Here is a 25,664-nt window from a genome sequence, read left to right as displayed (position 1 = left end):
AGGTATGTGCTCTACCGAGTGCTGTCCTGAATTTTATCTTTTTGCAATAGTTGGGGCTGTATTCATCGCTGTTTCGGTTTGTCGTGTCACATCTTCGATTTGCACCTGTTTTTGGATGTGTTTTGCAAGGTGCGTGAAAGATACCTTTTCTTGTTTGTTGTGTTCATGCTTGTATACAAAATGTATTCGGTAGTATGTTGAGCTTTTCACATACTCTGCTAATCCTATAGTCGCTGCTCTGTGCACTTGATTGAGTTCCATCACACCACCACCTCTTTCTTTCCTCGGCAGGTATATTCTGGAGATGCACTGACTTTTATGGAACATTATGTGGATAGTGAGGAGCTAACTTGTTTTGATATCTAATTTTTTGATATCCACTTGTGGGTGTATCCGTATCCTTGCTCATTAACGAGGTTACTTAGTGGGTCCAGTGCCAAACTCCCAAACCAAACAAACCAAAGGTCCCTTAGTGGGTCCAGTCCAGGCAAAACAGAATTAGGGAAAGGCTGTCTCCTTGGAAGATCCCTCGTTGTATCCTTACTCCTGGTATTTCAATCTTTCCTTTTGATTGCTGCAGAATTCGTGTGGTATTCCATACATCTATGGCTTTCTCAATCAGCTTGATTATTTGGGGACTTATCTTTTACATTTGCATGCACTTTATCATCCATGAATGTGGGACACCGTCATAAGTTTTCTTTGTCGTCTATCCATGTTGTGGACAATTTGGTTCTTCTCGTATTGCAATTTTCGAGTATGGCCTTGTTTAGTAGTAGATGGTCTATTGTTCCGTAACATCCTCTCTTGCGTGCTTTGTGTTCTGCCTCTCGGCCTCCTTGTTGTGTTAGGTGGTGGTGCATCGTTTCTGTGATGATTCCTGTTAAAGGTTTGTGTTGTTGGTAGACAGGTTATTGGCCGGTATTTGTGGGGTAATTTGGTTTCTTCAGATTTTGGGATGAGGAAGGTGTTACCTTCTTTGAGCCATTCATCCATTTCCTGATCCCCTTGGACAAGTTCATTGAATGCTTGAGCATAATGAACATGGAGAGAATCGAATTACTTTAGCCAGAAGTTTGGGATCCAATCTGGGCTAGGCCTTTTGAAGTTTGCCATCTTTACATGTTGTTGTCTTATATTTTCTGTATCAATCATTACTGGGGGCATTTCCTTGAGATGTTGCTCCTTCTCCTCCAGATGTTGGATCCATTCCGCCTCCTTATTGTGTTCTTAATTGGTGTGTGTGTGTGCGTGCGTGTGCATGCGCGCATGTGTGTCCTTCCTTCTTCATTGTTGTCGCTCCACCGATTTTTTTTTTCCATGCACATTTCATATACCATTACCTCACCCCCACCCCATAGCCACAAATACCATTGCAGAAGTAAACGGTCCTCCCCCACACCTCTCTTCTCCACCCCCAACTACTTATTCTTGCTACTGGTAGTAATTTAGCTTCATTTGTGGTATTTTTTTTTCATGAGATCATAATATTAGTCTCATAAATCTATGGTCTCATTTTAAAGGCTTGCATGCAATGGCAGCTGAACTGCTACCAGCAATCTGCAGACTTCTAGCTCAGCCTCATTATGAGGCACCTGATGACACCTGCCTGGAGAAGTTGCTCGATTGGCTTCAAGAGCTCATCACTGATGGTGAGATTTAAACACCAGCTGAATGTCTGCCACTGTCTGAACCAACTTGATGGCATCTGCAATCGCAACCTTTCCATTTGTCAAGCAGGAAATGGAGGAGAGCTGGAGTGCTGGTCTTGTTTGTCGAACTTTCTGGAGCAAGCGTGGGCATCAAAGGACAGTCTCGGCAGCGATGTGCTCTCCTTTTCCCTGCGGCTTGCTGGCATGCTAGCTGTAGATGTGCACAGGTTCCAACATCTTCAGGTTTGTGAGTAGATGTACTTAATGAATGCACACACTAGTACTGGCGCACACTCGTAATGTATCCCCATTTACACCGTTTGTAGCTTTATTAGTTTAAATGCCATTATGACCTATGTCGTTTAGCATTTCCCCTTCTTGTATATTAATTGTTGTCAGGTTATGGGAGGTCAATCTAGATACTCAATAGTATGTAGGTGATGATGTCATCTATAGCCAAAACTTGAATTAGACTTGATAGCACAGTCGGACCCCGACATTCGCAAGGGATACATTCCTGGAAAATGCCACCAATGTCAGAACCGCAAATGTTGGGACATTGTTTCAATGGGAAAAGAGGGGATAGGTTCCCGGCGGTTCCTGAATCACAGAAAATCCCACGAATGTCAAGGAAAATCCCGTGAATGTTGAGGAATATCCCAAGAATGTCAAGGAAAATCGGTGAATGTCATGCCATTGTTTCAATGGGGAAGAGAGGGGATAGGTTCCCGGCGGTTCCTGAATCACAGAAAATCCCACGAATGTCAAGGAAAATCCCGTGAATGTTGAGGAATATCCCATAAATGTCAAGGAAAATCTGTGAATGTCATGCCATTGTTTCAATGGGGAAAAGGGGGATTGGTTATAGGTTCCCGACGGTTCCTGGTTCATACGGGAATTTTTTTAGAGTTTAAAATGTTTTTGACCGCGAATGCATAAATGATAACAGTTTCATTTTAAAAAAGGACAACAGTAGACCTGCCTTTTCCGATTTATTGAAGGAATGCGATTACAGTTTATTAAATGTGCGTGACCATATCTCACTGTGAAAATAAAAAAAACAAAAAAAACATCATGTACCGTTTCAAGTTTTTAGCTGCGACGAGCAGCTCTATGAGAGGACCGCGTTGTTGTTCTTGTTGTTGGGGTGCCTTTTTGAATAGCGCATGCGCATACACTCGGACGTGCTTTGGTATGAGGTAAGAACATCGCGGACTAAAATCGCGATTTGTTTGAAGAAACCAGAATAAATTTAGCAACAAAGACAACATGAATGTTTTCAAATCAATCTCGTTTCACAGAACTTGACACAAATTAGGTGTAATCATTGAATAGCGCATGCGCATACACTCGGACGTGCGTTTGTATGAGGTAAGGACATCGCTGACTAAATCGCGATTTGTTTGAAGAAACCAGAATAAATTTAGCTCAAAGACAAAAAGACGCTTGTGCATGTGTATAATTTAATGACTGGTCGAATTTGGTGGCGCATATTGCAACGGATATCCTCATGATTATACACGTCGCAGCTGGTGACCACACTGTGGTCATTTTTCTCTTGTTATTTTACAAACACACACAACTTTTCAAATGATGATGATGAAATAACAACAACAACAACATGCATTTTAAGGCCATTTTCCCTGCTAGAGCGGGGGTTAGCCTTGCGGTCCCCATGACAATCTTCTCCATTTTGCCCTATTTTCAGCATCTCTCCTTGTTAACCCCCTTGCCCACATTTCTTCTTCCACAATCTTTAGCCAAGTCTTTCTCGGTCTTCCCCATCCTCTACTTCCTTCTACATTCATTTCCATCACTCTTCTCAACCAGTCACTTTCATCCTTCCTCAACACATGACCAAACCATCTCAACCTGTTCCTCTTCACAACATCAATCACAGGCTCTATTCCCATCATCTTTCACAATTCATCATTTGTCTTCCTCTCTCTCAACGATACTCCGCACATCCACCGAACCATTCGCATTTCCACCCTTTCCAGCCTTCATTGCTGCTCTACATTCATGACCCATGTCTCGCTCCCATAAATCATAACACTTCTCACACATGCAGCATACACCTTTCCCTTCAGCTTCAACGACACTCCCCTCCTCATCAGCACGCCACTCAGTTCCCGAAACTTCTTCCATGCACATCTCACTCTAGCAACCGTTGCCGAGTCTGATCCACCTTCTCCATTCAGCATGTCTCCGAGGTAGCAAAATGTTTTCACACCTTCCAGCTTCACGCCGTCTCCAAGATCCAACTCAACATTTCCTCCATCTGCAGCTCCCTCTGTGCACACCTTACATTTGAATGTAGCTGCCACACTGGTTAATGACCCTCTCAGACCACTACATTTTTGATGAACCCACTCAGCGTACATTGTACATGGAATGGAGTTCACTCCGACACCCTTCCTGCACACAGCACAGGGCCACTTTCCAGTTCTTTCCACCTCACCACATGCTTTACCACTTGCCATCACCTTCGTCTTTCCTATATTCACCTTCAGACCTTTTGTCTCCATACATTCCTTCCACTTGTTCATCTTTTCCTTCAGTCCATCCATACTTTCCGCAATCAACACCAGATCATCTATCACTGATGATGATGATGAAGAAGTGATCAAATGATGATGATGATGATGATTGATGATGATTATGATGATGAAGAAGAATTAAAATCCAGTGAACTCGAAGTCTGAAGACGACCCAAATGAGGGCGCTGCAGAGTGGTGGACTGAGGGGGAGGCAGGTGACGGCACAGGTGAGGTCACCGAGTCGTGCAATGAGAGGGAGGAAGGAGAGGCAGGACAAGCAGGAGATGGTGCTGATGATCTTGAGGTGGAGGGACCAGGGCGGAACAAATGCATGATGGAGAGCTGTCTGACAGATTGCCAAACATTTCTGTGTTGCTCTTTGTAGGGGAGCAGCACCTCATCCAACCCCCTCTTAAATGTGAGGTAACGCTTCATGACCGGGTCAGTGTCTTGCACCCTGTCAGCAATTTTCCGCATGTACTACATGCACCTCACCCAGGAACTTGACCGTGAGGTTCGACTTCTATTATAAACTCTGTTATTCTTTGACGTACTGAAGTGTTAATATTGGTCATAATGACACAACTAGTTATTACAATTGCTGTTTATTGTGCCAAATTTGCTTTACTGTGTGCTTACTGTATACTGGGACTCCGATGCTCAAACCAAACCATGAAGCACCTCAACCTAGGACTGTATATTTTGCCAAATCCCTTCAACAAGAAATGCATCTGTGTTTGGGTGTTTTTTTGCCTCTGCCGACGAAGTCGTCGGGGGCATTATGTTTTCAGGTTGTCCGTCCGGCTGTCCGTCCGTCCGTGATAGGTTTTCGTTACCGCGATAACTTGTGAACCAGTGATGGGATTCTGACCGAATTTGGTACAGTTATGTCGAATGATGTTGAGATGAACTGATTATATTTTGGGGTCAAGAGGTCAAAGTCTGTAATATGTCCATAACTTGAGAACAGCTGAAGTGATACAATTCCAACTTGGTACAGGTATGTATAATGATGTAAAGATAAATTTATTAGATTTTGGGGGCAAAGGTCAAAGGTCAAAGTCTGTTATAGGTCTATAACTTGAGAACGGCTGAAGTGATCAAATTCAAAATTGGTACAGATATGTATAATTATGTAAGTATTAACTGATTCAATTTTGGGGTCAATAGGTCAAAGGTCAAAGTCTGTAATAGGTCTATAACTTGAGAACAGCTAAAGGGATATAATTCAAACTTGGTACAGATATGCATAATGATGTAAAGATTAAATAATTAGATTTTGGGTTCCCAAGGTTAAAGGTCGGAGGTCATGTCAGGTAAAAATGTGATAACTTGTGAACAGCTAAAGGGATCTAATTCAAACTTGGTACAGATATGTATAATGATGTAAAGATTAAATGATTAGATTTTGGGGTCCCAAGGTTAAAGGTCGGAGGTCATGTCAGGTAAAAATGTGATAACTTGTGAACAGCTAAAGGGATCGAATTCAAACTTGGTACAGATATGTATAATGATGTAAAGATTAAATGATTAGATTTTGGGGTCCCAAGGTTAAAGGTTGGAGGTCATATCAGGTAAAAATGTGATAACTTGTGAACAACTAAAGGGATCTAATTCAAACTTGGTACAGATATGTATAATGATGTAAAGATTAAATTATTAGATTTTGGGGTCCCAAGGTTAAAGGTCAGAGGTCATGTTAGGTAAAAATGTGATAACTTGTGAACAGCTGAAGGGATTGAAATTAAAACTTGATACAGGTATGTATAATGATATAAACACGAACTGATTAAATTTTGGGGTCAAGCGGTCAGAGGTCATGTCAGGTAGAAATGTGATAACTTGAGAATAGCTGAATGGTCAAACTTGGTACAAGTATTGTAAAATGATGTAATAATGTGGGCGGAGGCATATTAGTCGATGTCGCGACGTCGAAGAGTGCCGTTCTAGTTTGTTACATGGAATGTGGCATGCATGTTGAAATCTCTTTTTTATCCCAGAGCTCAGGGCTACTTGAGCTCATGTTCTGGCAGATGCCTCATGCTTGCAACACGAGTCTCTGGGATGAAGCAAGGGTGCGTTGTGCATGGCTTCAAGCCCAACTTACAATGCTGCCTCATCCTGAAGCTGCCAAGTTCATTTGCAACGCGGGTACTTTAATTGCCTACTGCAGACATCTCTCTCTTCCACAATTAGCATTGGCTTGCTATTTTATGAAAAAAAGTTGTCATTGTTTTGCTCATTTAGCAAAGTCTGAAACATGTCATTGGTGTGTACTTCATTACTTTGTATGCATTTGATGCCATGATATACTCATACATGAAACGGGAAAGAAGAGGGGGAGAGAGAGCAAAGCACACAAGCACAACAGTAGAGAAAAGTGACGTCGGTAGATCTGTGGAAGGGGGAGGAGGGAGGGTACACGGTATAAAGCAAATGAACACTACTAGGAATTTCAAGAAAGAAGTTGGGGATTGAAAGAGTCGGAATTGGGGTGTTTTAATGGGGGTAGAAAAGATCAAGGTTTTGGATGGGGGAAGATAAGAGATGGTGGTGAACAGCTGTTTTAAAGACCTGGAGGGAGGAGAGGGATTGAAGAGAGTGTGGGAGTTTGCTCACCTTCACTCCTTCATTCCTCTTTTCTCCCACCTCTGGAACAGAGAGTCTTGATTTTGGCAGTTTCACCAGAAGAAGGTTTCTGGCAGATCTTATGCGTCCTGCAGGAATATTTGGGTGGCAGAGCACAGACAGAACCAACCAACATGCCTGCGATGAGAGAGAGAGAGAAAGGCCCTCAGAATCGGATTCATCGCTGGAAATACCTATGATTGTAAAAGCTTTGGTTTCAACTGCGTGAAGCCGAGCTAGGTGTGAGGCAGGAGCACCGGCCCAGAGGGGAGAGCAGTATTCCATTGAGCTGCAGATGAAAACCTTGTATGTGGTGAGGAGCTCAGAAGTGCCCAGAAAGGACTTAGCACGACGGAGGATGCCCAGTCGGTGACTGGCCTTGATGGTCAGCTTGGAATTGTGGTTTTCCCAGGAAAGATCATGGCAGATAGTGAGACCCAAAAGCTTGAGTGACAGAACTTCTTCAAGATGATTGTTCAGAGAGTAGATGGGAGGGTTGTCCAGACGGGCCTTACGGAGAGACAAAGTGAGAGTGTGAGATTTGTCAGGATTGAAAGACATGTTCCACTTGTTTGACCAGTTTGTGATATTGCCCAGGTCTGCAGAGAGTGAAGAGGCTGCTGCCTGCCGATCTTAGGGTTGAGATATGGAGTGGCAGAGAGTGGAGTCGTCAGCAAAGAGATAGGATTTTCCAGAGTCGGAGAGATCATTAATGAAGACCGGAAAAAGCACAGGGCTCAGAACACTGCCTTGGGGAACTCCAGCCTGAACAGGAAGGGGAGATGAGAGAAATCCATTCAGGGCCACATGTTGATTGCGACCAGAGAGGAAGTCCGCAAGCCATGCGTGGAGATTTCCATGGATACCATGGGAGGAGAGTTTGGTGAGCAGAGCTGGGTGCGAGACCGTATCGATGGCACGAGATATGTCAAGGGAGACAGCTCTGATTTCCTGTTTGGCATTGAGGACCTCCATCCATTGTTGAGACATCAGAAGCAGCATGTCCAGAGTAGAGTGACCTGGTCTGAATCCAAATTGATGATCAGAGATCAAGCCATTGGAGAAGAGGAAGGATTTGATATCTGAAGCAATGATGGATTCCATGACTTTGCTGATAATTGGGAGCAGGCTGATTGGTCTGTAGTTAAAAGGATCTGTTTTTGCACATTTTTTGTGTAAAGCGGTAATGTTGGCTGATTTCCAAGATGCTGGCAGATGACCTTGAGCAAAAGAGAGGGCGAAGAGAACAGAGAGTGGTTGAGATAGAGCGGCAGAGCAGGCTTTTAGGACCCTGGGCCGATGCCGTCTGGTCCAGTTGCAGAATCAGAGTTGAGGTTTGACCGTGTCCTTCTCTCCTGACAAGGTGGAGAAGTTTCTGAGTCCAGGAGCAGCTGGATTTGATTGGGTAAGGTGGGTATAGACTATAGAGAGAGATGGGTTTGGGACACAAGATTTTGAGGCAAACACAAATTTGAGGCATTCGGCTTTGTCACGTGCGGAGTCAGCTGTGTAGCTGTTTAAGGTAAGGGAGGGGATGGAGGTGGAACAAACACCAGAAACAGATTTGACAAGACGCCACCAGGATTTGGAGGAGGGAGACAGATTTGAGAGTTCAGTCTTGAGAATGGAGAGATATTGTTTCCTGGCTCTCCTGAGGGTAGACACACATGTTCCGAGCTTTGTGAAAAGAATGGAGATTGCCTTCAGTTGGATTAGCCTACCAAGAGGCGAAGGCAAGTTGTTTCAGGTCAACTGCCTCACCACAAGATTCAATGCACCATGGACAGGAGGAAGGGTATGACAACTGAAGACGAGATGGGATAAATCTGTGCATGAGAGAGAGCAGTTTGCTTTGGAAGAATTCCTTTGAAAAGTTGATGTCAGAGGCAGTGGAGATGGAAGACCAGTCCAGCTGATTAATGACTGGTTGAAGATCATGGTGCAATGTTTGGGTCTTTTGGCATTGATACCTATAAAAAAATGAATCCCATTCTCTCAATTGCTGAGATTAAATGGTTGGACGTTTTCTGAAGGCAATGTTCCATGCAGTTTGAAAAGGAAACCTTATTTGCCCGACTCCCCCACCCCCCCCCCCCTCCACACACACACATCCTACCCCCCCCCCCCCCTCCGCACAGTGGGAGATGGGGTTTTGTAATGACGTGTGTGTGTGTGTGTGTGTGTGTGTGTGTGTGTGTGTGTGTGTGTGTGTGTGTGTGTGTGTGTGTGTGTGTGTGTGTGTGTGTGTGTGTGTGTGTGTGTGTGCCGGGTCGTAACTTTTTCTTTTTTTTTTACCATTTGAGTTTTGTCATAAAATTTTCAACGCTTTATTATGGAGAAATATGGAGAAGACAAATTAATAATTTGGTCAAAAGGTCAAAGGTTAGCGTCACATAAAATCATCAATTTCCGTCCAATTGACCTTAAAGTTTAAAGATTTGCATATTGGTTCACCAATCAAAAACCAGAAGTTTTTCCATCCTTTGACTTTGCTTTTTTGTTGAATCAAAAGGTCAAAGGTCAAAGTTGCATAAAATCGGCAGTTTTCATTTTGTTTTTGTTTTTTTGCGTGTTTTCGTCATGTTTAGCATACGGAAGAAGAAGAAGAAAAGGTCTGAATACAAAGAGGACGCGGACAGGCTTTGCATTTTCAGATGCTTTCTAGTTTATTTTGCTTAAGTTTTATCAATCTAAAAGTTGACAAGAGATGGGCTAAACGCCATGGAAAGTAAAATGAAGACACCAGCCTTGATTAGTGATCCTCTTATGAATTTCTTTATTTAGACCAGGGGTTCCTAAACCCAGGGTCGTGACCCAAGCTTTAAAAAAAATCTTCAAAATCCCGGTTTTGAGGGGTTTTTCTCACGTCAAAAGTGTTTTCTCCGCCAATTTTTATCGTACCATTTGGGTCACGAGGTGAATGTGATGTCAAGTTTTGGGTCGTGTACAAAAAAAATTGGGAACCACTGATTGAGAAAGTCTTGTATTATGAGAAAGTAGCTTTCTGTTCAAATATGTGTAAAGGTCTGTATTCATAATGGTTATTATACATTGGACCCTTGTTGGGGGAAAACGTAGTCTTTAACAAAAGTTTTGATAAAAACTTTAAGGGAAAAACAAAAAAGTGAAGAGGAATCACGTATTCAAATCAAAGATTATTAATTTTAATGGGCGTCCACAGGATAATCATCACTACCGTTTTCTAAATTTCTGATACCTGTCTGCATACTTGGCAAGTTTATTTTCATCTCAAGCACACGTATGTTTGGGTTGCTCATTGTTGAGCTTGCATTGTTTTTTTGGATGTGACCCCCGTTTCATGCCCCATGGGGTGGGAACTTCGGCTCACAGGAGTCAAAACAGAAGATTTTTAAACCTCAAATTTGATATTAGCTCATTCCTGGTGGAACGCTTTGCCATCTTTCGACTTTGCTTTAAGTGGGAAGTGTCGGGACTTGCGATGGCACGCCATTGACTTCGCTCCAGTTATACTTGTTCGGCCCCAAACGTATTGTTGTGGATATGAGAATGTTTTTTTTTATTATTGTTGTGTAATGAATTGTGGTAAAATGTCACCCTCCTTCCTGCAATTGTTGTTGTATAAAGATCAAAGGGCGTTCCCGTAGTTCATTCCATAAAGCATACACGAAGGACACCATATATCCCTGTTCAGTAGTTATATCCTTATTATGTGTATTAGTGTAAGGCTGTGTCTTCCATTAATTAAATACTCCATTGCACTGCATTAAATAAGAGTAGATCCCCTTTCCCTTCACATTCCCCTTCCAACAAATTGCCAACTGTTCCCTCCACGACTCCATTCGCCATGTGCTCCGGCTCGGAGAAGAAGGGCGGGTCTCCACCTCGTCATAGAGGGGAGGAGGGAGCCAGCCCCGAACAACCAACCAAGAACAAGGGGTTGGACTTCGAGAGGGTGTGGAGAGAAACATCAAGGAGGTTCGCGAAGGTTCAGGGGCGTGACATATATAACCCGCAGAAGACGCCCCCACCTCAGACGAGTCCTGGCAAAGCACGCGACGTCCCCACAGCGGCACGAGCAGACGATTGAGGCAGCAGATGAGTTCGGAGAAGTGCGAGAGAAGCGCGGGGAAGCCTTTGACAGAAGTGCGAAACAGAAGCGCGGGGAAGCCTTGACAGAAGTGCGAAACAAGAAGTGCAACGAAAGAGTTGCGCCCCACCAGTAGTTTTGGCTCCACCAGCAGTTGACTCCACCAGGCCGCTTCGACCCGTTACCCCGCGGGAACCAGATTGCGGTGGCATCGGTGGCCGTCGAGGTCCAGCCCGACGTCCCGTGCTTGATCAAGCCCGAACCATCTGCCCCAGCTGAACCTTCCCATTCCTCCTTCCAGCATTCATTCCTGCCATTCCATCCTTCTTGTGTACGTGAGTTTGTTTTGTTTGTCTTGTCCCAGGGAATAAGTTAAGCTTGTATAGTTAAGCTAGTATTTTCACTGTGTCACCTGCTTTTTCCATTTTCCCTGTATATAACCTTGACTGCTCCTTTTGCTTTAGTGTGTGTAAATAATAAATCCTGTTATTCTTCTGTACGTCTTCTTCTTCCTCTTTACATTCGGTCGCTTTAGAGGTTTCCATATTGAATATCTGTGGCGCGATTTTGGCCAACGTCCAGGAATCGGGTTAGTCGGGGTAACTGTTAGGGCCGCGGCGCCATCCGCTCGGCAAAAACAACATCCTATCCGCGGTCCGTAACAGTATTGATCAAGCCTCCTATGAAGATGTTGTGATGTGCACTGTAATTATTCCATTTGTTGTCCATTTTGATCCCTTTATTATTTCATTTTGTTGTCTGGTCATTCAGGAAATCTTCAGGTCATCATGAGCTTGTGCAAGGACTCGAGCGTTTTTGTGGTGCAGGCAGCAAGTCGACTCGCTGCTCGCTTGCTGAACCTTGATGTGGAAGCTAAAGAAGAAGCCGTAACTACCGCTCAGCTGCACATCGTTGCGAGCATTTCCACAAGCCTCGCCAGTCCGACTCCTGGCGATGGCAGTTGGGCAGTGCTAGTGCTAAGAGAATCCATTGCCAGTGGAACAAACAGTAGTAGAGTCATTGAGCAGCTCCGGGTCCCACTGCAGACATGCCTGGCAGGCGAGATTGGGCTGTGGAACCAGCAGATTGTGGGTGCTTTGATTGACCTCAGCATCAATCTTCTGGAGTAAGTGTGAAAAACAACAAAGTTCCTTATTTTGCTCGATGTATGCATGTCCCTCCTTCCCACTGTCCTTGGGAAATGCAATAACATCCCTGGTTTGTTTTTTTATCACGCAATCAAACATAGTGCAATATGTACCAGTGTTTTTGATAATTCTACGTGAATTTACAAGGGCATGAGCAGATAAAGGACAAATCAAATCAACACGTTGTTTGGGATGTGGACATGGGATGATCATGTCGCATTTAGGGTCAGTGTGCTCCTTTTGTTTAATTTATTGTTCCCGACTGCAAATCTCCTAACTGGTGTCCAGCAGGGCAGAGAATGTGTTTGTGTGGCAGACGGCACTTATTGCTAACAGGTCGTGAAGCAGGTGCTGCGATGGGACACACACACACACACACACACACACACACACACACACACACACACACACACACACACACACATAGACACAGACACAGGTACACTCAGTATCTTTGTACAATGTAACATTTTTTGAAGTGGTGATGGAATTTAATTTGCTTACACTCCCTCAATTGTTGCTCCTCTTCACAGCCTAAATGTACCGTGGGCATCTCCACGCCACGCCTGGAAGCTCATGCAGCACTTGGCGACTTTGAATCGAGCAGAAGCTGGTCTGCGGCTTGCCGCTGGAATTGCTGTTCATCCAACCTGGTAGGCGAGCAGATAAGTTCAGAAACTTTCAGCAAGAAAATGTGAAAATGCCGCTTGGCATCGCTGCCAAAGTGCTATCGTATACGCCACCAATTACTATCTAGTCGGCCCACCCACCGTAGTGGAGATGTTTTAATTGAGTTTGTGTTCATGAGATCTGTTCTGCACTACTGCTGCTATACTGCCTCAAATTATTTGGCTGTGTACATATGGACTGATGGTCCAAAGGTGTTCAAAAGATGTGTCCAATGAACACGTCAACACAGTGTAAATGCCAAGAATTAAGAAAGCTCTCGCTTGGCTTTTCTCCCGTGACCTTAATCTTAACTAATTTTCGAATTGAAGTCACGGTCAGTGTTCTAAGGTGCAGGGGTGCAATTTTGATTTGGGATTTGCCAAAAAACCACACAACTTCCAAGAACAGTTAACATTGTACCCTGTACACATTACAGTTGAAAAGTCATATCAAATCCATCCACAGTCCATCGCTATCCGAAGAACCCGGCCTACATGACAAATCTTTATTCCAATGCATTCTCATCGGGTGTCATCACCGGTATACCCACCACCTTGGAGCAAACTATGTGGCTGCAGCCTAGTTTCCTGAAATCATTATGACAACACGAAACTTGTCAGGTGCAACTCTCCAGGTGCTCGAGGTTAACTCCAACCACAGTAGATCTATGCCATATTCATAAATTACAAGTTGAGATCTGGTGACTTAACATTCCAGTAAAGTAGCCTGGCACCTGTAGCTTGTTATACCGCCATGTAGATGCAAAATGTGATTTGTATTAACGACACCTCACTGCCTAGCTTAATAGATGTAAATGTGGCAGGGAGCCCAAGTAATCCAACCTGGTAGCAGGCAAAATTCAGTGTTGAAGGAAGTTTGAACAGGAGGCAAATGTAAGCCCAATTAACACCCTCCTTCAACACATCATTTTGGTGTATAGTTTTGCTGACCTTGTGATGCCATTACATTTTAGCTGGAAGTGTAGTTTGTGGAAGAAAAACATGAAGTCCTGGGTGCCATGGACACACGTCTTTGAGGGAAAGTCGTTACTCGATTGCATCGGATTTTGTTTGGCTACAGCATAGTGCGGACCACCTCGAATGATCATCATGCGGTCGAGCATCATCATACAAGTACTTGGATCCTCTTTTTTGTTCGTTTTCATAGACGAGTACTGCACCTTGTCTTAGCCTGAACAATGATTTTTTTTTTTTTTTTTGCCTCAATCACACATCTCTCACCAATACAAACGTATGAATGGTAGACTCAACAATAGTGTTCACTTGAGAGGAAGAACGAACAGAACTACTTTGGTCAGTCAAAATGTAGATGTGTAACTCGCTTGCAGTTTGCATTGTTGAACAAGCTGGCGGCTGGTCTCGTACGCGAAGCAAAAAGCGGGATTAAGCAATTGGGCCAAGTCCGTCCGTTTGTCTTATCAGTTTATGACCGTCAGTTTTGGATCGAGGAACAACGTATTTTAATCGAATGTTATATTTTGAACAGGAATCGGAACATGAATAAAATGACAAGTCTTCGCTGAGAATTCATCCCGACCGCACATGTGCAGAGAGTAGCGAGATACTTTTCCTCTGTCGTCCTGCCTGGCAGCCAAACAATTCCAAACAGGAAACTTACTATTTTTAAGGACATTATAAAAGACATAAACAACAGGCACGAAGAACTAATGTAATGTGTTAGAACACAGAACACATCAGGACACAACATAAAGGGAACAGGAGAAAGGGGGAAATGCAGGGCAGAGGCATGGCAGAGGGAGAAAGTAGATGGAGACGGACAACCAAGGGATGCAGGTAACGATGAGGAGTAGGGAATAAGTTAAAGGGCGGACAAGATGGATACATAAGAAAATTTTGGGAGGGGTCAGTGATCGGACATAAGAAAATCGGTGGTTTAACAGGTGCAGAAAATATCTTGGTTTTGGATGGGGGGGGGGGGGGGGGGGGGAGTGACTGGAAATGGTGCTGAACAGCTGTCTTGAAGACCTGGAGGGAAGAATGAGATTGAAAAGAGTGTGGAAGGTGGTTCTGCAGGTGCGAAAAAGAGGAATAAACAAGTGGATGTGAGTTCCCTTAGTATGCATGCAAAGTTTAGGGCCACTAGGCTTCATGGTTTTGATGATATGGGGACGATACACACACACACACACACACCCTTTTATTATTATAGATTAAGAAGTTTTATTATCAGAAGTTCAATGTCTAACAAGTCACTGCGTTGTTTATTTCCAAGGCTTCAAAGTGATAATCTCCTGAGTGTAATTTTACATCCTCATTTTTCTATGATTGCTCGCTCTCCTCTCTCATTTCTTCCTGCTGACCTCTTGTTCATTCCTTGGTTTGTAATCCGCATGTGTGCCTGTGCTCGCTCATGTGTGTGTTTCTTTAATTGAAAGAGCCATCTTAATAATATACCTCCTTCCTTTGATCCTTCATAGCCCATTGGCACTACGGGAAGAATGTGTGTTGGCCATCCTCCAACCCGTACTTTCTGCAGCAGCACAGTGCGGAGGTGATACTTCCTGTAGCCCCACGGCTCTTCTAAAACCACGCTCCACCGCATCCCGCAGCCTCATCCACATATCGCTGCATCTGATTCAGGGAATTTCCAAAAAGGTACAACTCGTATAGTAAGCAATGAGGATGTTTGCATGATCAGGAGCTACATCTATAAAAAGCAATCTTCATATATATATAGCAGTAAATTATGAGGGAGTTTCAATTGGTGAATTGACAAGATATATATTTTTTCAGAAAACATAAATTAGCAACAACATGACAAACATCATTTCCCCACATTGTCAACCTCAAGTAAAACACATTTGTTACAGCAGCCCACAAGCTTCCGTAAGCCAATAACATAGGAGTAGATGTTTGTTGGTTGCCCCTTTTCCCAACAATAGCAACATTGCTATTCACATCTCTGTCACGTCCAAATGTCTATCCTCAATGAGAGTCTCAAATATCTGAATAAAAGGAAGTTCAAAAGGGAATATGCTAGAACATCCCATTCAGCTCCGTTCATATGCTTACACGTGCAGTATGGGTTGGTATGGTCTTGCTGGAATGGTATTCCATTTGTCAACAGTCCACTGCATTCCCTATTAATGTTAAGCTTCAATTTCCTCTAACACGTTACTGCGAAGCACAGGTGACAGGCAGTCTGTCAATTTTCCTCAAAGGCTACAGTTAACAGTCTCTGCACATCCCAATAATTCCAAATGGATGGCTTCCATTTTGCAATCTGACCAGTGTTTACCCTCAGGCTCCGAAAGCAGGCGATTGCTCGGCTGGCTAACTCACAAAATATTATAGCTCAGTAAAAAGCCGGGTGTTGGCTTAGCGGTTAGGGTGCCGGCTTGGGATGCTAGGATCCTCGGTTCGAATCCCGGTCGATCGCTGAATTAACGCCAGGGGGGTTGACTCAGCCTGTCAGGCTTCCAAAGTCGGCAAATTGAGTACCAGCTTGCTGGGATGAATGATCCCGGTGTGTACCCTGATTTAGAATAGGTACACCGTATCCCCGCGCATCGTAAGAGCGTGACCAAGGGTTGGCGTCAGGAAGGGCATCCGGCCATAAAAAACATTGCCTCAAATAGGGAACCATGATTGTCATGGGGCCTGCAATGCCAACCTCTGCTCTAGCGGGGAAAATGGCCTTAAAACGATCATTCATTCATTCAGTAAAAAGCTAGCTCAGTGCCTGATATTGGCACATGTGATAACATGTACAGTATCGATATTGATTAATCGGTACGGACCCCCCTAGCGAGCTGCTGTTGTTTGTCTCACATGATGACGACAACTGTAGTGCTAATTATCGCCTTTAATGTGTTCAATTGGGGAGTTTTGCAGGCAAGAAAAATAAACCTATATAATTCCACGGTGATTTGCACACGCTGAAATATCCTTTGTATGTTATAGGTCATGAGTTAATTTGGGTCGATTGTACTGAGTTAATACTCTAATAGGGTAATTAGTGACGTGGTGGTAGGGGGATTGTTGTGGAAAACCATTCAGGTCCGCACAACTTTTAGTCCAACGGTTTGGTTTAATTGCATTTAGATCATCACATCATTCCTGTAAGTAGAAATACACAATAAGCATACGATGCGACATCTCATAAAGCCATTCATATCAGTCAATGCAAGCAAGCTAGATATTCTATAAAGGCGTACCATTAACGAGGCTACCGATGTAACATGTCACAAGGGAGAAGTCTCGGAGCACTGACACGGCAACGGGTCTTATAGTCACGCCCCTAGTGGGGACAACAATGACAGCGAGCAGCGAGCATCCCCACCCGGGTTCAGTACGGATACGATTTCACTACATTCACCCCCCCGTCAGAATTATACGGCCGCGTGGCTAAAAGCGAGTGAGCGTCAGCATGGGCGCGGAGTATTAGTCGGCCCAACCGTAGCGGGCCGGGCGGCGAATTTCTCTGCCAGCACGCGTTCGAAATTCCCCGGGTACGGCGTCTCGTAACCCTGTATCCCCGGTGTCAGAGGCGTCAACAGGGTCGGGTGATGAAGGGGGTAACGCCAAGTCGTCGGACCCGGGCAGTCTCGACGGGGGGAGGGTCGGTGGACTGTCGGCGATGGGAGCGTCGGGAGAGGTCATAGTCTCATAGACGGGTTCGACTGGTTCGTCCGATTCCCTACTAAGGTCGTCGACCCCGCAAGGGGCAAGATGACGAACGGAGACAGTAGTCTCACGACCATCAGACGTCATCACACGAGCATGCTCAGGATTAGCCTGGAGAATCTGCACTTTGTCCACAAGGGGGTCGTACTTGCTCGCGCGAACTGCCCGTTTAAGGTAGGCCGGCCCGGGCCCAGCGAGCCAACTGGGCAAAGACCGTATACACCCCGAGCTCCTGGGGTGGTGGAAAAGACGCTCGTGGGGAGTTTGGTTAGTTGCCGTACTCAGGAGTGCCCGGATTGAGTTCAACGCCGCAGGTAGCGACCAAGCCCATTTATCGAGGCCCCGGCCGTGGGTCCGGAGATGGAGCATGACGGCCCTCCAGATAATCCCGTTGAAGCGTTCGATCTGCCCATTAGCCTGGGGTCTATACGGCGTGGTGTAACTAGACGCAACGTTGTTTTGGAGCAGATAGCCGCGCACCTCCTGAGACAAGAAGACTGCACCCCGGTCGGTATGGACATAGGCCGGGTAACCGAACATTGAGAACAAGTTCTGTAAGCAACGCATCACCGTGGCAGCAGTCATGTCCGCGCACATATAAGCAAAGGGGAATCGTGAGTACTCATCAACGATAGTGAGCAGATAGCGAGAGCCGCTCGACACCGGCAAAGGGCCCTTGAAATCCATCGCCAAGCGTTCCCACGGGCGTGTAGCCTTCACCAGAGTCCCCATAGGGGGGTTATAGAAACGCGGTTTGATTTCCGCGCAGATAGCGCAGTCGCGACAGATACGGCGGATATCGTCAATCGAGTAAGGGAGATTCCCACTCCGCACGAAATGAGCGAAACGCGTTACGCCGGGATGGCCCGCAGTAGCATGCAGCACCCGTAGGCCCTCCAACGAGGTGATACCAGCACATGTAGTGGGGCGCGATAAGGCATCGGCGGCCTGGTTATCCTTCCCTGGGCGATATTTGATGGTGTAACAGAAGTCGGCGAGTTCGATACGCCAGTGAGTGATTTTCTCGTTCTTAATGCGCTGGGCGTGTAAGGTGTCGTACATGAACGCAACGCTTTGCTGGTCCGTGATGATTTGGAAGCTCCGCCCGAGTAGGTACGGGCGCCATCGCCGAATAGACTCGACGATCGCATACGCTTCCTTTTCAACGGACGAGTGCCGCCGCTCAGCGGAGGTAAGAGTCCGTGAAAAGAAAGCCACGGGACGTCCCCCTTGGGAGAGGGTCGCCGCGATGGCCTGATCCGAGGCGTCACTTTCGAGGACGAACGAGCCGCTCTCGTCAATGGTTGCTACGGCGGCTCGGGCGATGTCGGTCTTAAGTCCTTCAAAGGCCGTCAATGCGGCCGAACTCAGGGGAAAGGTGTCGCAGGCCACAAGGGGGCGAAGTTTCGCGGAGAAATTTTGCACCCATTTGGAGTAATGGGCGAACAGCCCAAGGGCGCGTTTCAGGGAAGCCCGATCGCAGGGAGGGGCCATGTCGAGCAAAGGTCGCAGACGTTCCTTATCCGGAGAGACAGAGCCATGGGTCACGGTGTACCCCAGAAGATCTATGGTGCGTAGGGAGTATCGGCACTTATCCTCGTTCATAGTTAAGTGATACCGTTGCGCGACCTCAAGGAAGCGCTTCAGATTAGCGTCATGGTGCCCTTGGTCATATCCACAAACCGTAAGGTTATCGAGGTAGACGAAAACATCGGTTAAGTGCTCCCGCGCAACGAGGTCATCCATGGCCCTCTGGAAACAAGCGACCCCGTTCGTCACCCCAAAGGGCAATCGTGTAAATTGGTACAACCGCTGCCCCGACTCGAAAGCGGTATAGATACGATCCGCCCTAGAGATAGGGATCTGGTGGTACGCACTACGGAGATCGAGAGTACTATAGACCGAATACTGGGACACCTGTTGCACTAGCGCGTCCATCCCCGGAAGGGGGTAGGCATCCAGCTGTGTAAAGCGGTTAATCGTTTGGGAATAGTCGATTACCATGCGTTTGCGGTGGGCCTCACTGCGCACCACTAAGACCTGAGCACGCCACGGTGACCTACTAGGTTCTATGATGCCGTCTTTCAAGAGCTGTGTCGTTTCGTCCGCAATGAATTGCATGTCCGCGCGGGAGTAGCGTCTCGATTTTACCGCGACAGGGGTACAGTCGGAGGTTAGATTGGGGAACAGCGAAAGCGGACGGACGTCCATTTGCGCTAGGGCGCACACCGTTAGCGCGTCGTCCGCCCCCACAACAAGAGTGTCAGGCCCACCGAACTCCATTACCAGACGTCCATGCAGCTTAAGGAAATCGTGTCCTAGCAGAATATCAGCACATAATGCGGGTAAAACCATAAGGTGTACATCAGGGAAAACCCGTCCCTTTAGCACTAGTTTCAATCGGCATTCCCCTTTTTGTGCTAAGCCGGAGTCCCTGGGATGCCATGAAGATCCGTCGTGTAGACCGCCCGATCCGCCATCCATGCCTGAGCACAAGTCGCTGGTCGATAAAACTATCCGTAGATCCGGTGTCCACCAAGGCCTGAACACAATGGCCCTCAACCATAAGGGGAATAAGGGCTTGAGCCAGGCCAGACGAGGCAGCTGGGAGCGGGACTGAGCCCCCCGAATGGGTCGGACCAGCCTCGCGGGTGGATCCTACACCAGCTGCAGTTTTGCGATCGTGGCCGGAGTCTGCGTTGACCATGGGAAATCCATTATCGTCATCAGAGGACTTTCCCCAGCATTCCGGTGTTTCGCGATTCAAAATCCGATGAGAAAAGGCCTCAGTAGTATTTGACATCGCCTTTTGACACTCCTGGCAGATAAAGGCTTCCGTTGTAGCCGAAATCGCCTTTTTCGTTTGGTCGCTTTGACAAAAGGCTTCCGTAGTATTCGAAATCGCCTTTTTCGTTTGGTCGCTTTGACAAAAGGCGTCCGTAGTAGTATTCGAAATCGCCTTTTTCGTTTGGTCGCTTTGACAAGAGGCTTCCGTAGTATTCGAAAGCTGTTTCTTCCCTTGCGTGGCTCGAGGTTTGGCCAAGGACGCGGCCTTTGTCCCCGATGGAGAATGAGACGGTGGTGGCTTTCCGGTGGCGCCAGTCAAGGTTGTCTGAGCGCCCAGCGGGCCGCAGCGAGGGGCCCTCCCCTTCGAAGACGGGTAAGGCGCTGGGCTCGTGGGTTCTGCTACAAGCCCGTTCAAGGTTGCCGCGCCTGCGCGACCGCGGCTGCGCGTGTCGAAGGGCCGCGAGCCGCGTGCCGATTTCTTGCAAACTTTCGCGTAATGTCCCTTTAGCGAGCACAAATGGCAAATAGCGTCACGTGCCGGACACACGACTCGGGCATGACGAGGCCCTCCACAAAAAAAACATGCGGCCCCGCGCAAGGCCTTGGGTCTGCTGGTCGTAACGGCAGCTGTCAGGGTAGGGTCATCCTCCGGAGCATCCCGGAGTTCAGCAGGCGGATCCACGTCCTCGTCAGTGGTCCTCTCCGGCCGGGCGTGTAGTGAGGTGCCCGCCAAAAGGCGCGTGCGATCATAGGCGTTCGATTGCATCCGCGCTTCAGTATACACCGTCGCTTGCTCAACCGCCGTAGCGAAGGTCAGGTCGGTCTTCTCCAAGAGTTTGAGACGTAGTTCCTGAGAGGAGACCCCTGCTATGAAGGCATCTAAAAGTCGATCATCTTTAGCCTGCTCGGGAGTCCGTGGCTGGGCGCTGTCCAGCATGAGCTGCCGGAGCTCCTGGGCGTAATGATCCATAGGCTCGTTGGGTTGCTGCCGTCGCGTCTGCAGCAAATAACGCGCATACACAGGGCTTTTTTCTTTTATATAAAGCCGCTTGAGCTCCGCGACGGTAAGATCATACGTCGTGCATTGAGCGACCGAGTGGTAGACCCGGTAGTCGATTTTTGAGTGTAATATTGCTAGCTTCGCGGCAGGCGTCGGAGCGGTATCAGGCTCATTAAAGAGATGCTCCAGCTGCTTGAGCCAGTGCTTGAGTTGCAAGCCTCCGTCCGTGGCTTGTGGGTCGGCGCTGAAAATGGACACCGTCAACGTCTTGTTGCCAGCCATGTCAGCAGATCATAAATGCAATTAAATGTTGTGGAAAACCATTCAGGTCCGCACAACTTTTAGTCCAACGGTTTGGTTTAATTGCATTTAGATCATCACATCATTCCTGTAAGTAGAAATACACAATAAGCATACGATGCGACATCTCATAAAGCCATTCATATCAGTCAATGCAAGCAAGCTAGATATTCTATAAAGGCGTACCATTAACGAGGCTACCGATGTAACATGTCACAAGGGAGAAGTCTCGGAGCACTGACACGGCAACGGGTCTTATAGTCACGCCCCTAGTGGGGACAACAATGACAGCGAGCAGCGAGCATCCCCACCCGGGTTCAGTACGGATACGATTTCACTACAGGGATGGTTTCCGATGTGGAATGAAAAGGGCGTGGGGGGAGGATAGTGTGAAGTGGGGGTTGGGAGGCCATTGCCACCAACTGCATTTTTTTCAAAGTACAGTCAGACCCCCAACATTCGCAGGGGATATGTTCCTGGAAAATTCCTCGAATGTCAATTCTGCAAATGTGGGGAAAAGGGGAATAGGTTCCCGGCGGTTCCTGATTCACAGAAAATCCTGCAAATGTCAAGAAAAATCCCACGAATGTTGAAGAAAATCCCACGAATGTCGATCTCTAACCTTCCTAATGCTTCCCAATCTCTAACCCTCAGGTCCATCTATGTTCGAAGTCTGTGCTCAAACTTCACAGATCTGCCCATACAGGCTGCTACAACTAACCCAGATATTACATGTCTCATACCTCATGGAAACATTTATTTCAGAATGTTCCAGAGAATTGTTTGAGTCTGCTTTGTTATTGTCTCTTCCATTCTGACAGGCCAGATTGTCACATTGGTGGTGCTGTGGCTGTACATGTTTGTTCCTCCATTCCCCCCAACTCCTGCCCCTCAAAGGTCAACCCCAACTCTATGGACTCCATTTCCCTTTGTGTACGTCTCCATAACAATAAATTGTTTCTCTGTGTAGTCATCCATCAATTCCGCTTCCCCAAACTCAGATGACTTCATATATGATGCTCTCTCCACAAACACTGGCACTGCTCTCCTCTCCACAGCTTCAGTTTCCTAATCTGTGGAGATTTCAATTGCTATCATTGATAAATATTGCAGCAGTTCATAGTTTTCACCAAATTTTAGTTACTTTTCGATGAAGTATCTATTCTCCCTCACCTTCAGAGGATAATAAATGCGTCCATTTTTGATCACATGATGTGTCTGCCTTCAAGGCCAGAAATCTGTAAAGGAGGGGGGTGGGGGGGGGGGGGGGGGGGGTGGAAGCGAGGAGGACATGTGTGTGTGTATGTATGTATGTATGTATGTATGTGTGTATATATATATATATATACATATACAGTCACGTGAAAAAGTAAGTACACCCCATGTAAAGTTTTGACTTTTTCAACATATTTCAACATACAGCTATTTGATCTTCATTTCAACAATATTGATAGATAAAGGTGATATAATATAACAAATATCATGAAACATTTACATTTTGTAGTCCATTGTATAATTTAAATAAACATAAATGCAAATTTTGCATGTGGAAAAAGTAATTACACCCCTACATTTATCACTACTTCAAATACCTAAAATTAGAATCAGGTGCACCAGCTCAGGCGCAAATGATTAGAACATCGTTAGAGAGGATCTTGGAGGAACGTGTCTTATTTAAACCTCAGACATTTAGTTTGGTTTGCTCTTTGTTGTTGAAGTGTGCGGCGTCACCATGCCTAGATCAAAAGAGCTCTCTGATGCCTTCAGAAAGAAGGTTATAGATGCCTATGAGTCTGGGAAGGGATTTAAAAAGATCTCCAAACAATTTGAAATCAATCATTCGACTGTCCAGAAGATCATCTACAAGTGGAGAAGATTCCAAACAACTGCCAGCTTGTTCAGGCCAGGCCGCCCCAGCAAGTTCAGCCCGAGAGCAGACCGCAAGATGCTGAAATAAGTCTCTAAGAACCCCAGAATGTCATCACGGGGACCTACAGGTAGCTCTTGCCACTGTTGATGTCAAAGTGCACGAGTCCACCATTAGAAAGAGGCTGCACAAATTTGATCTACATGGGAGGTGTGCCAGGAGGAAACCTTTGCTGTCCAGAAAGAACATCAGGGCAAGACTAAAGTTTGCCAATGAACACCTAGGCAAAGACCAGCACTTCTGGAACAATGTGCTCTGGACAGATGAGTCAAAGGTAGAGCTATTTGGCCACAGTACCAGAAGACATGTTTGGCGAAAACCAAAGACAGCATTTGACCACAAGAACCTGATACCAACTGTAAAGCATGGTGGTGGAAATATTATGGTTTGGGGCAGCTTTGCTGCATCAGGGCCTGGGCAGCTCACCATCATAGAATCCACCATGAATTCTTCATTGTACCAGAGGGTGCTTGAGGATAATGTGAGGCCATCTGTTGGAATGTTGAAGCTCAACCGAAGGTGGACCTTGCAACATGACAATGTCCCTAAACATACCAGTAAATCCACCAAGGAATGGCTGAAAAGAAAGAAATGGAGGGTTCTGGAATGGCCAAGTCAAAGCCCGGATCTAAATCCCATCGAGATGTTGTGGGTGGATTTGAAACGAGCTGTGCATGCAAGAAACCCCTCAAACATCGCACAGCTGAAAGAATTCTGCATGGAGGAGTGGGCAAAAATTTCTCCCAGTCGATGTCAGAGACTGGTTGACAGTTATAAGAAACGCCTACTTGAGGTTGTTTCTGCCAAAGGGGGCAATACCACCTATTAGAGCCAAGGGTGTACTTACTTTTTCCACATGCAAAATTTGCATTTATGTTTATTTAAATTATACAATGGACTACAAAATGTAAATGCTTCATGATGTTTGTTATATTATATCACCTTTATCTATCAATATTGTTGAAATGAAGGTCAAATAGCTGTATGTTGAAATATGTTGAAAAAGTCAAAACTTTACATGGGGTGTACTTACTTTTTCACGTGACTGTATGTATATATATGTATATATATATATGGTCATTGGCATTTTGCCACATTCTCTCCGCAATTATTGCGAAAAATTGAAAGCCCTTCTTAGCAACAAAAGATTTGTGATTCTCTCCCTTATCCATCTTTCTTTTTTTCCTTCAAAAACAGGGTATTTCTAGTGCTTCTGCTCCTCTCCGCACAATCATCACTGCTGTTTCTCAACTCCTCAACCACGCCATCACAACAGATGCAGGTTGCTCCATGAGCATGATGCGAATGCAATGTGCAGCTACAGATTGCCTCAGTGCACTTGCCACACCATATGTTACAGGTAGGTAACAAGGTTTTACTTTTGTACAAGTTCCCTATGGAGATTATTACACATTGATGCATTTATGCTTTACTGTATATTACAATGAAAGAAGCTATATTAGGCAAGATAAAAAAAATGAGTTGGTGATCGTCCTTTTTTCTCAAAAGTTCGGGTCGGGAGGGAGGTTTTTATTTTTATTTTTTATTTTTTTTTCCTACTTTCCATTGAGTTTTGTTGACATGGAAAAATATGAAATAAAGACTCCTTTCTCCTCAAAATGATTTAATTTCTTCATTCATCTCACAGATTTACAGACATTGCCCAAATCTCTATGAAACAGTGTTTGTGTGATTTTGGATGATGTTGAATGTCCTAGCTGAGCTTGGTAGTGAAAGGGCAAGACACCTGTACATGTATATACACCATGACATCGGAAAAACAGATAAACACCATGCCCTTGGCACCTTGGCACCCAAGTACAAAAAGCATCATCACGGGCAGCATTCATGAGGACACTAAAAACAGTTGGTCGACTATCGGGTTCCATCCTGTGATCCGTGGCCGTGTCTGCAGCCAACACAAATTTGAGAAATGAGCCAAGAGTCTTTGTCACATCAGAAACTTTGCAAGCTGGTGAAACCTTCGTCATGTCGGTTTTACTGGGGCCGGCGAATACTTTGACAAAAGTACCGCGTGTATCGTCAGGCAATCGTCAGGCTATCCCCATCATACTTGCCGTCTGAGAACTCTGCATAGAAGTCCGAGATTGTAACATCCAACTCGATATTGCACGCAAACCAGTCCTTCACCGTCTTGGAAGAGCCCTCACGGGCTATTGCTGCGATCACAATAGGCATTTCAAGCCGATTCTATCACGAATCGATACAGATTTCAGCGGGAAAAATCTCACACAATAGCCGCCATGAATGGCTAAC

General features: G+C 45.8%; 1 protein-coding gene across 2 annotated transcripts in view; it reads left to right on the top strand.

The window, feature by feature from the left end:
• LOC137433491 (integrator complex assembly factor BRAT1-like) overlaps nucleotides 1–25,664 on the top strand; it is a 69,613-nt gene that overhangs the window by 4,685 nt on the left and 39,264 nt on the right. For both annotated transcript variants that reach the window (XM_078785310.1, XM_078785311.1), the window contains exons 2-8: nucleotides 1,524–1,652; nucleotides 1,741–1,895; nucleotides 6,193–6,343; nucleotides 11,661–12,015; nucleotides 12,571–12,690; nucleotides 15,165–15,342; nucleotides 24,585–24,747. In XM_078785310.1, coding sequence (XP_078641436.1) covers nucleotides 1,535–1,652; nucleotides 1,741–1,895; nucleotides 6,193–6,343; nucleotides 11,661–12,015; nucleotides 12,571–12,690; nucleotides 15,165–15,342; nucleotides 24,585–24,747 — 1,240 coding nt within the window. In that variant the 5' untranslated portion in view covers nucleotides 1,524–1,534. The remainder of the gene's footprint in view (nucleotides 1–1,523; nucleotides 1,653–1,740; nucleotides 1,896–6,192; nucleotides 6,344–11,660; nucleotides 12,016–12,570; nucleotides 12,691–15,164; nucleotides 15,343–24,584; nucleotides 24,748–25,664) is intronic.

This window comes from Myxine glutinosa, chromosome 10 (assembly GCF_964187855.1).
Source record: "Myxine glutinosa chromosome 10, kmMyxGlut1.1, whole genome shotgun sequence".
Classification (NCBI taxonomy): domain Eukaryota; kingdom Metazoa; phylum Chordata; class Myxini; order Myxiniformes; family Myxinidae; genus Myxine; species Myxine glutinosa.
The sequence above is the reverse complement of the archived record's forward strand: the minus strand, read 5'-3'. Positions and strand labels throughout refer to the sequence as shown.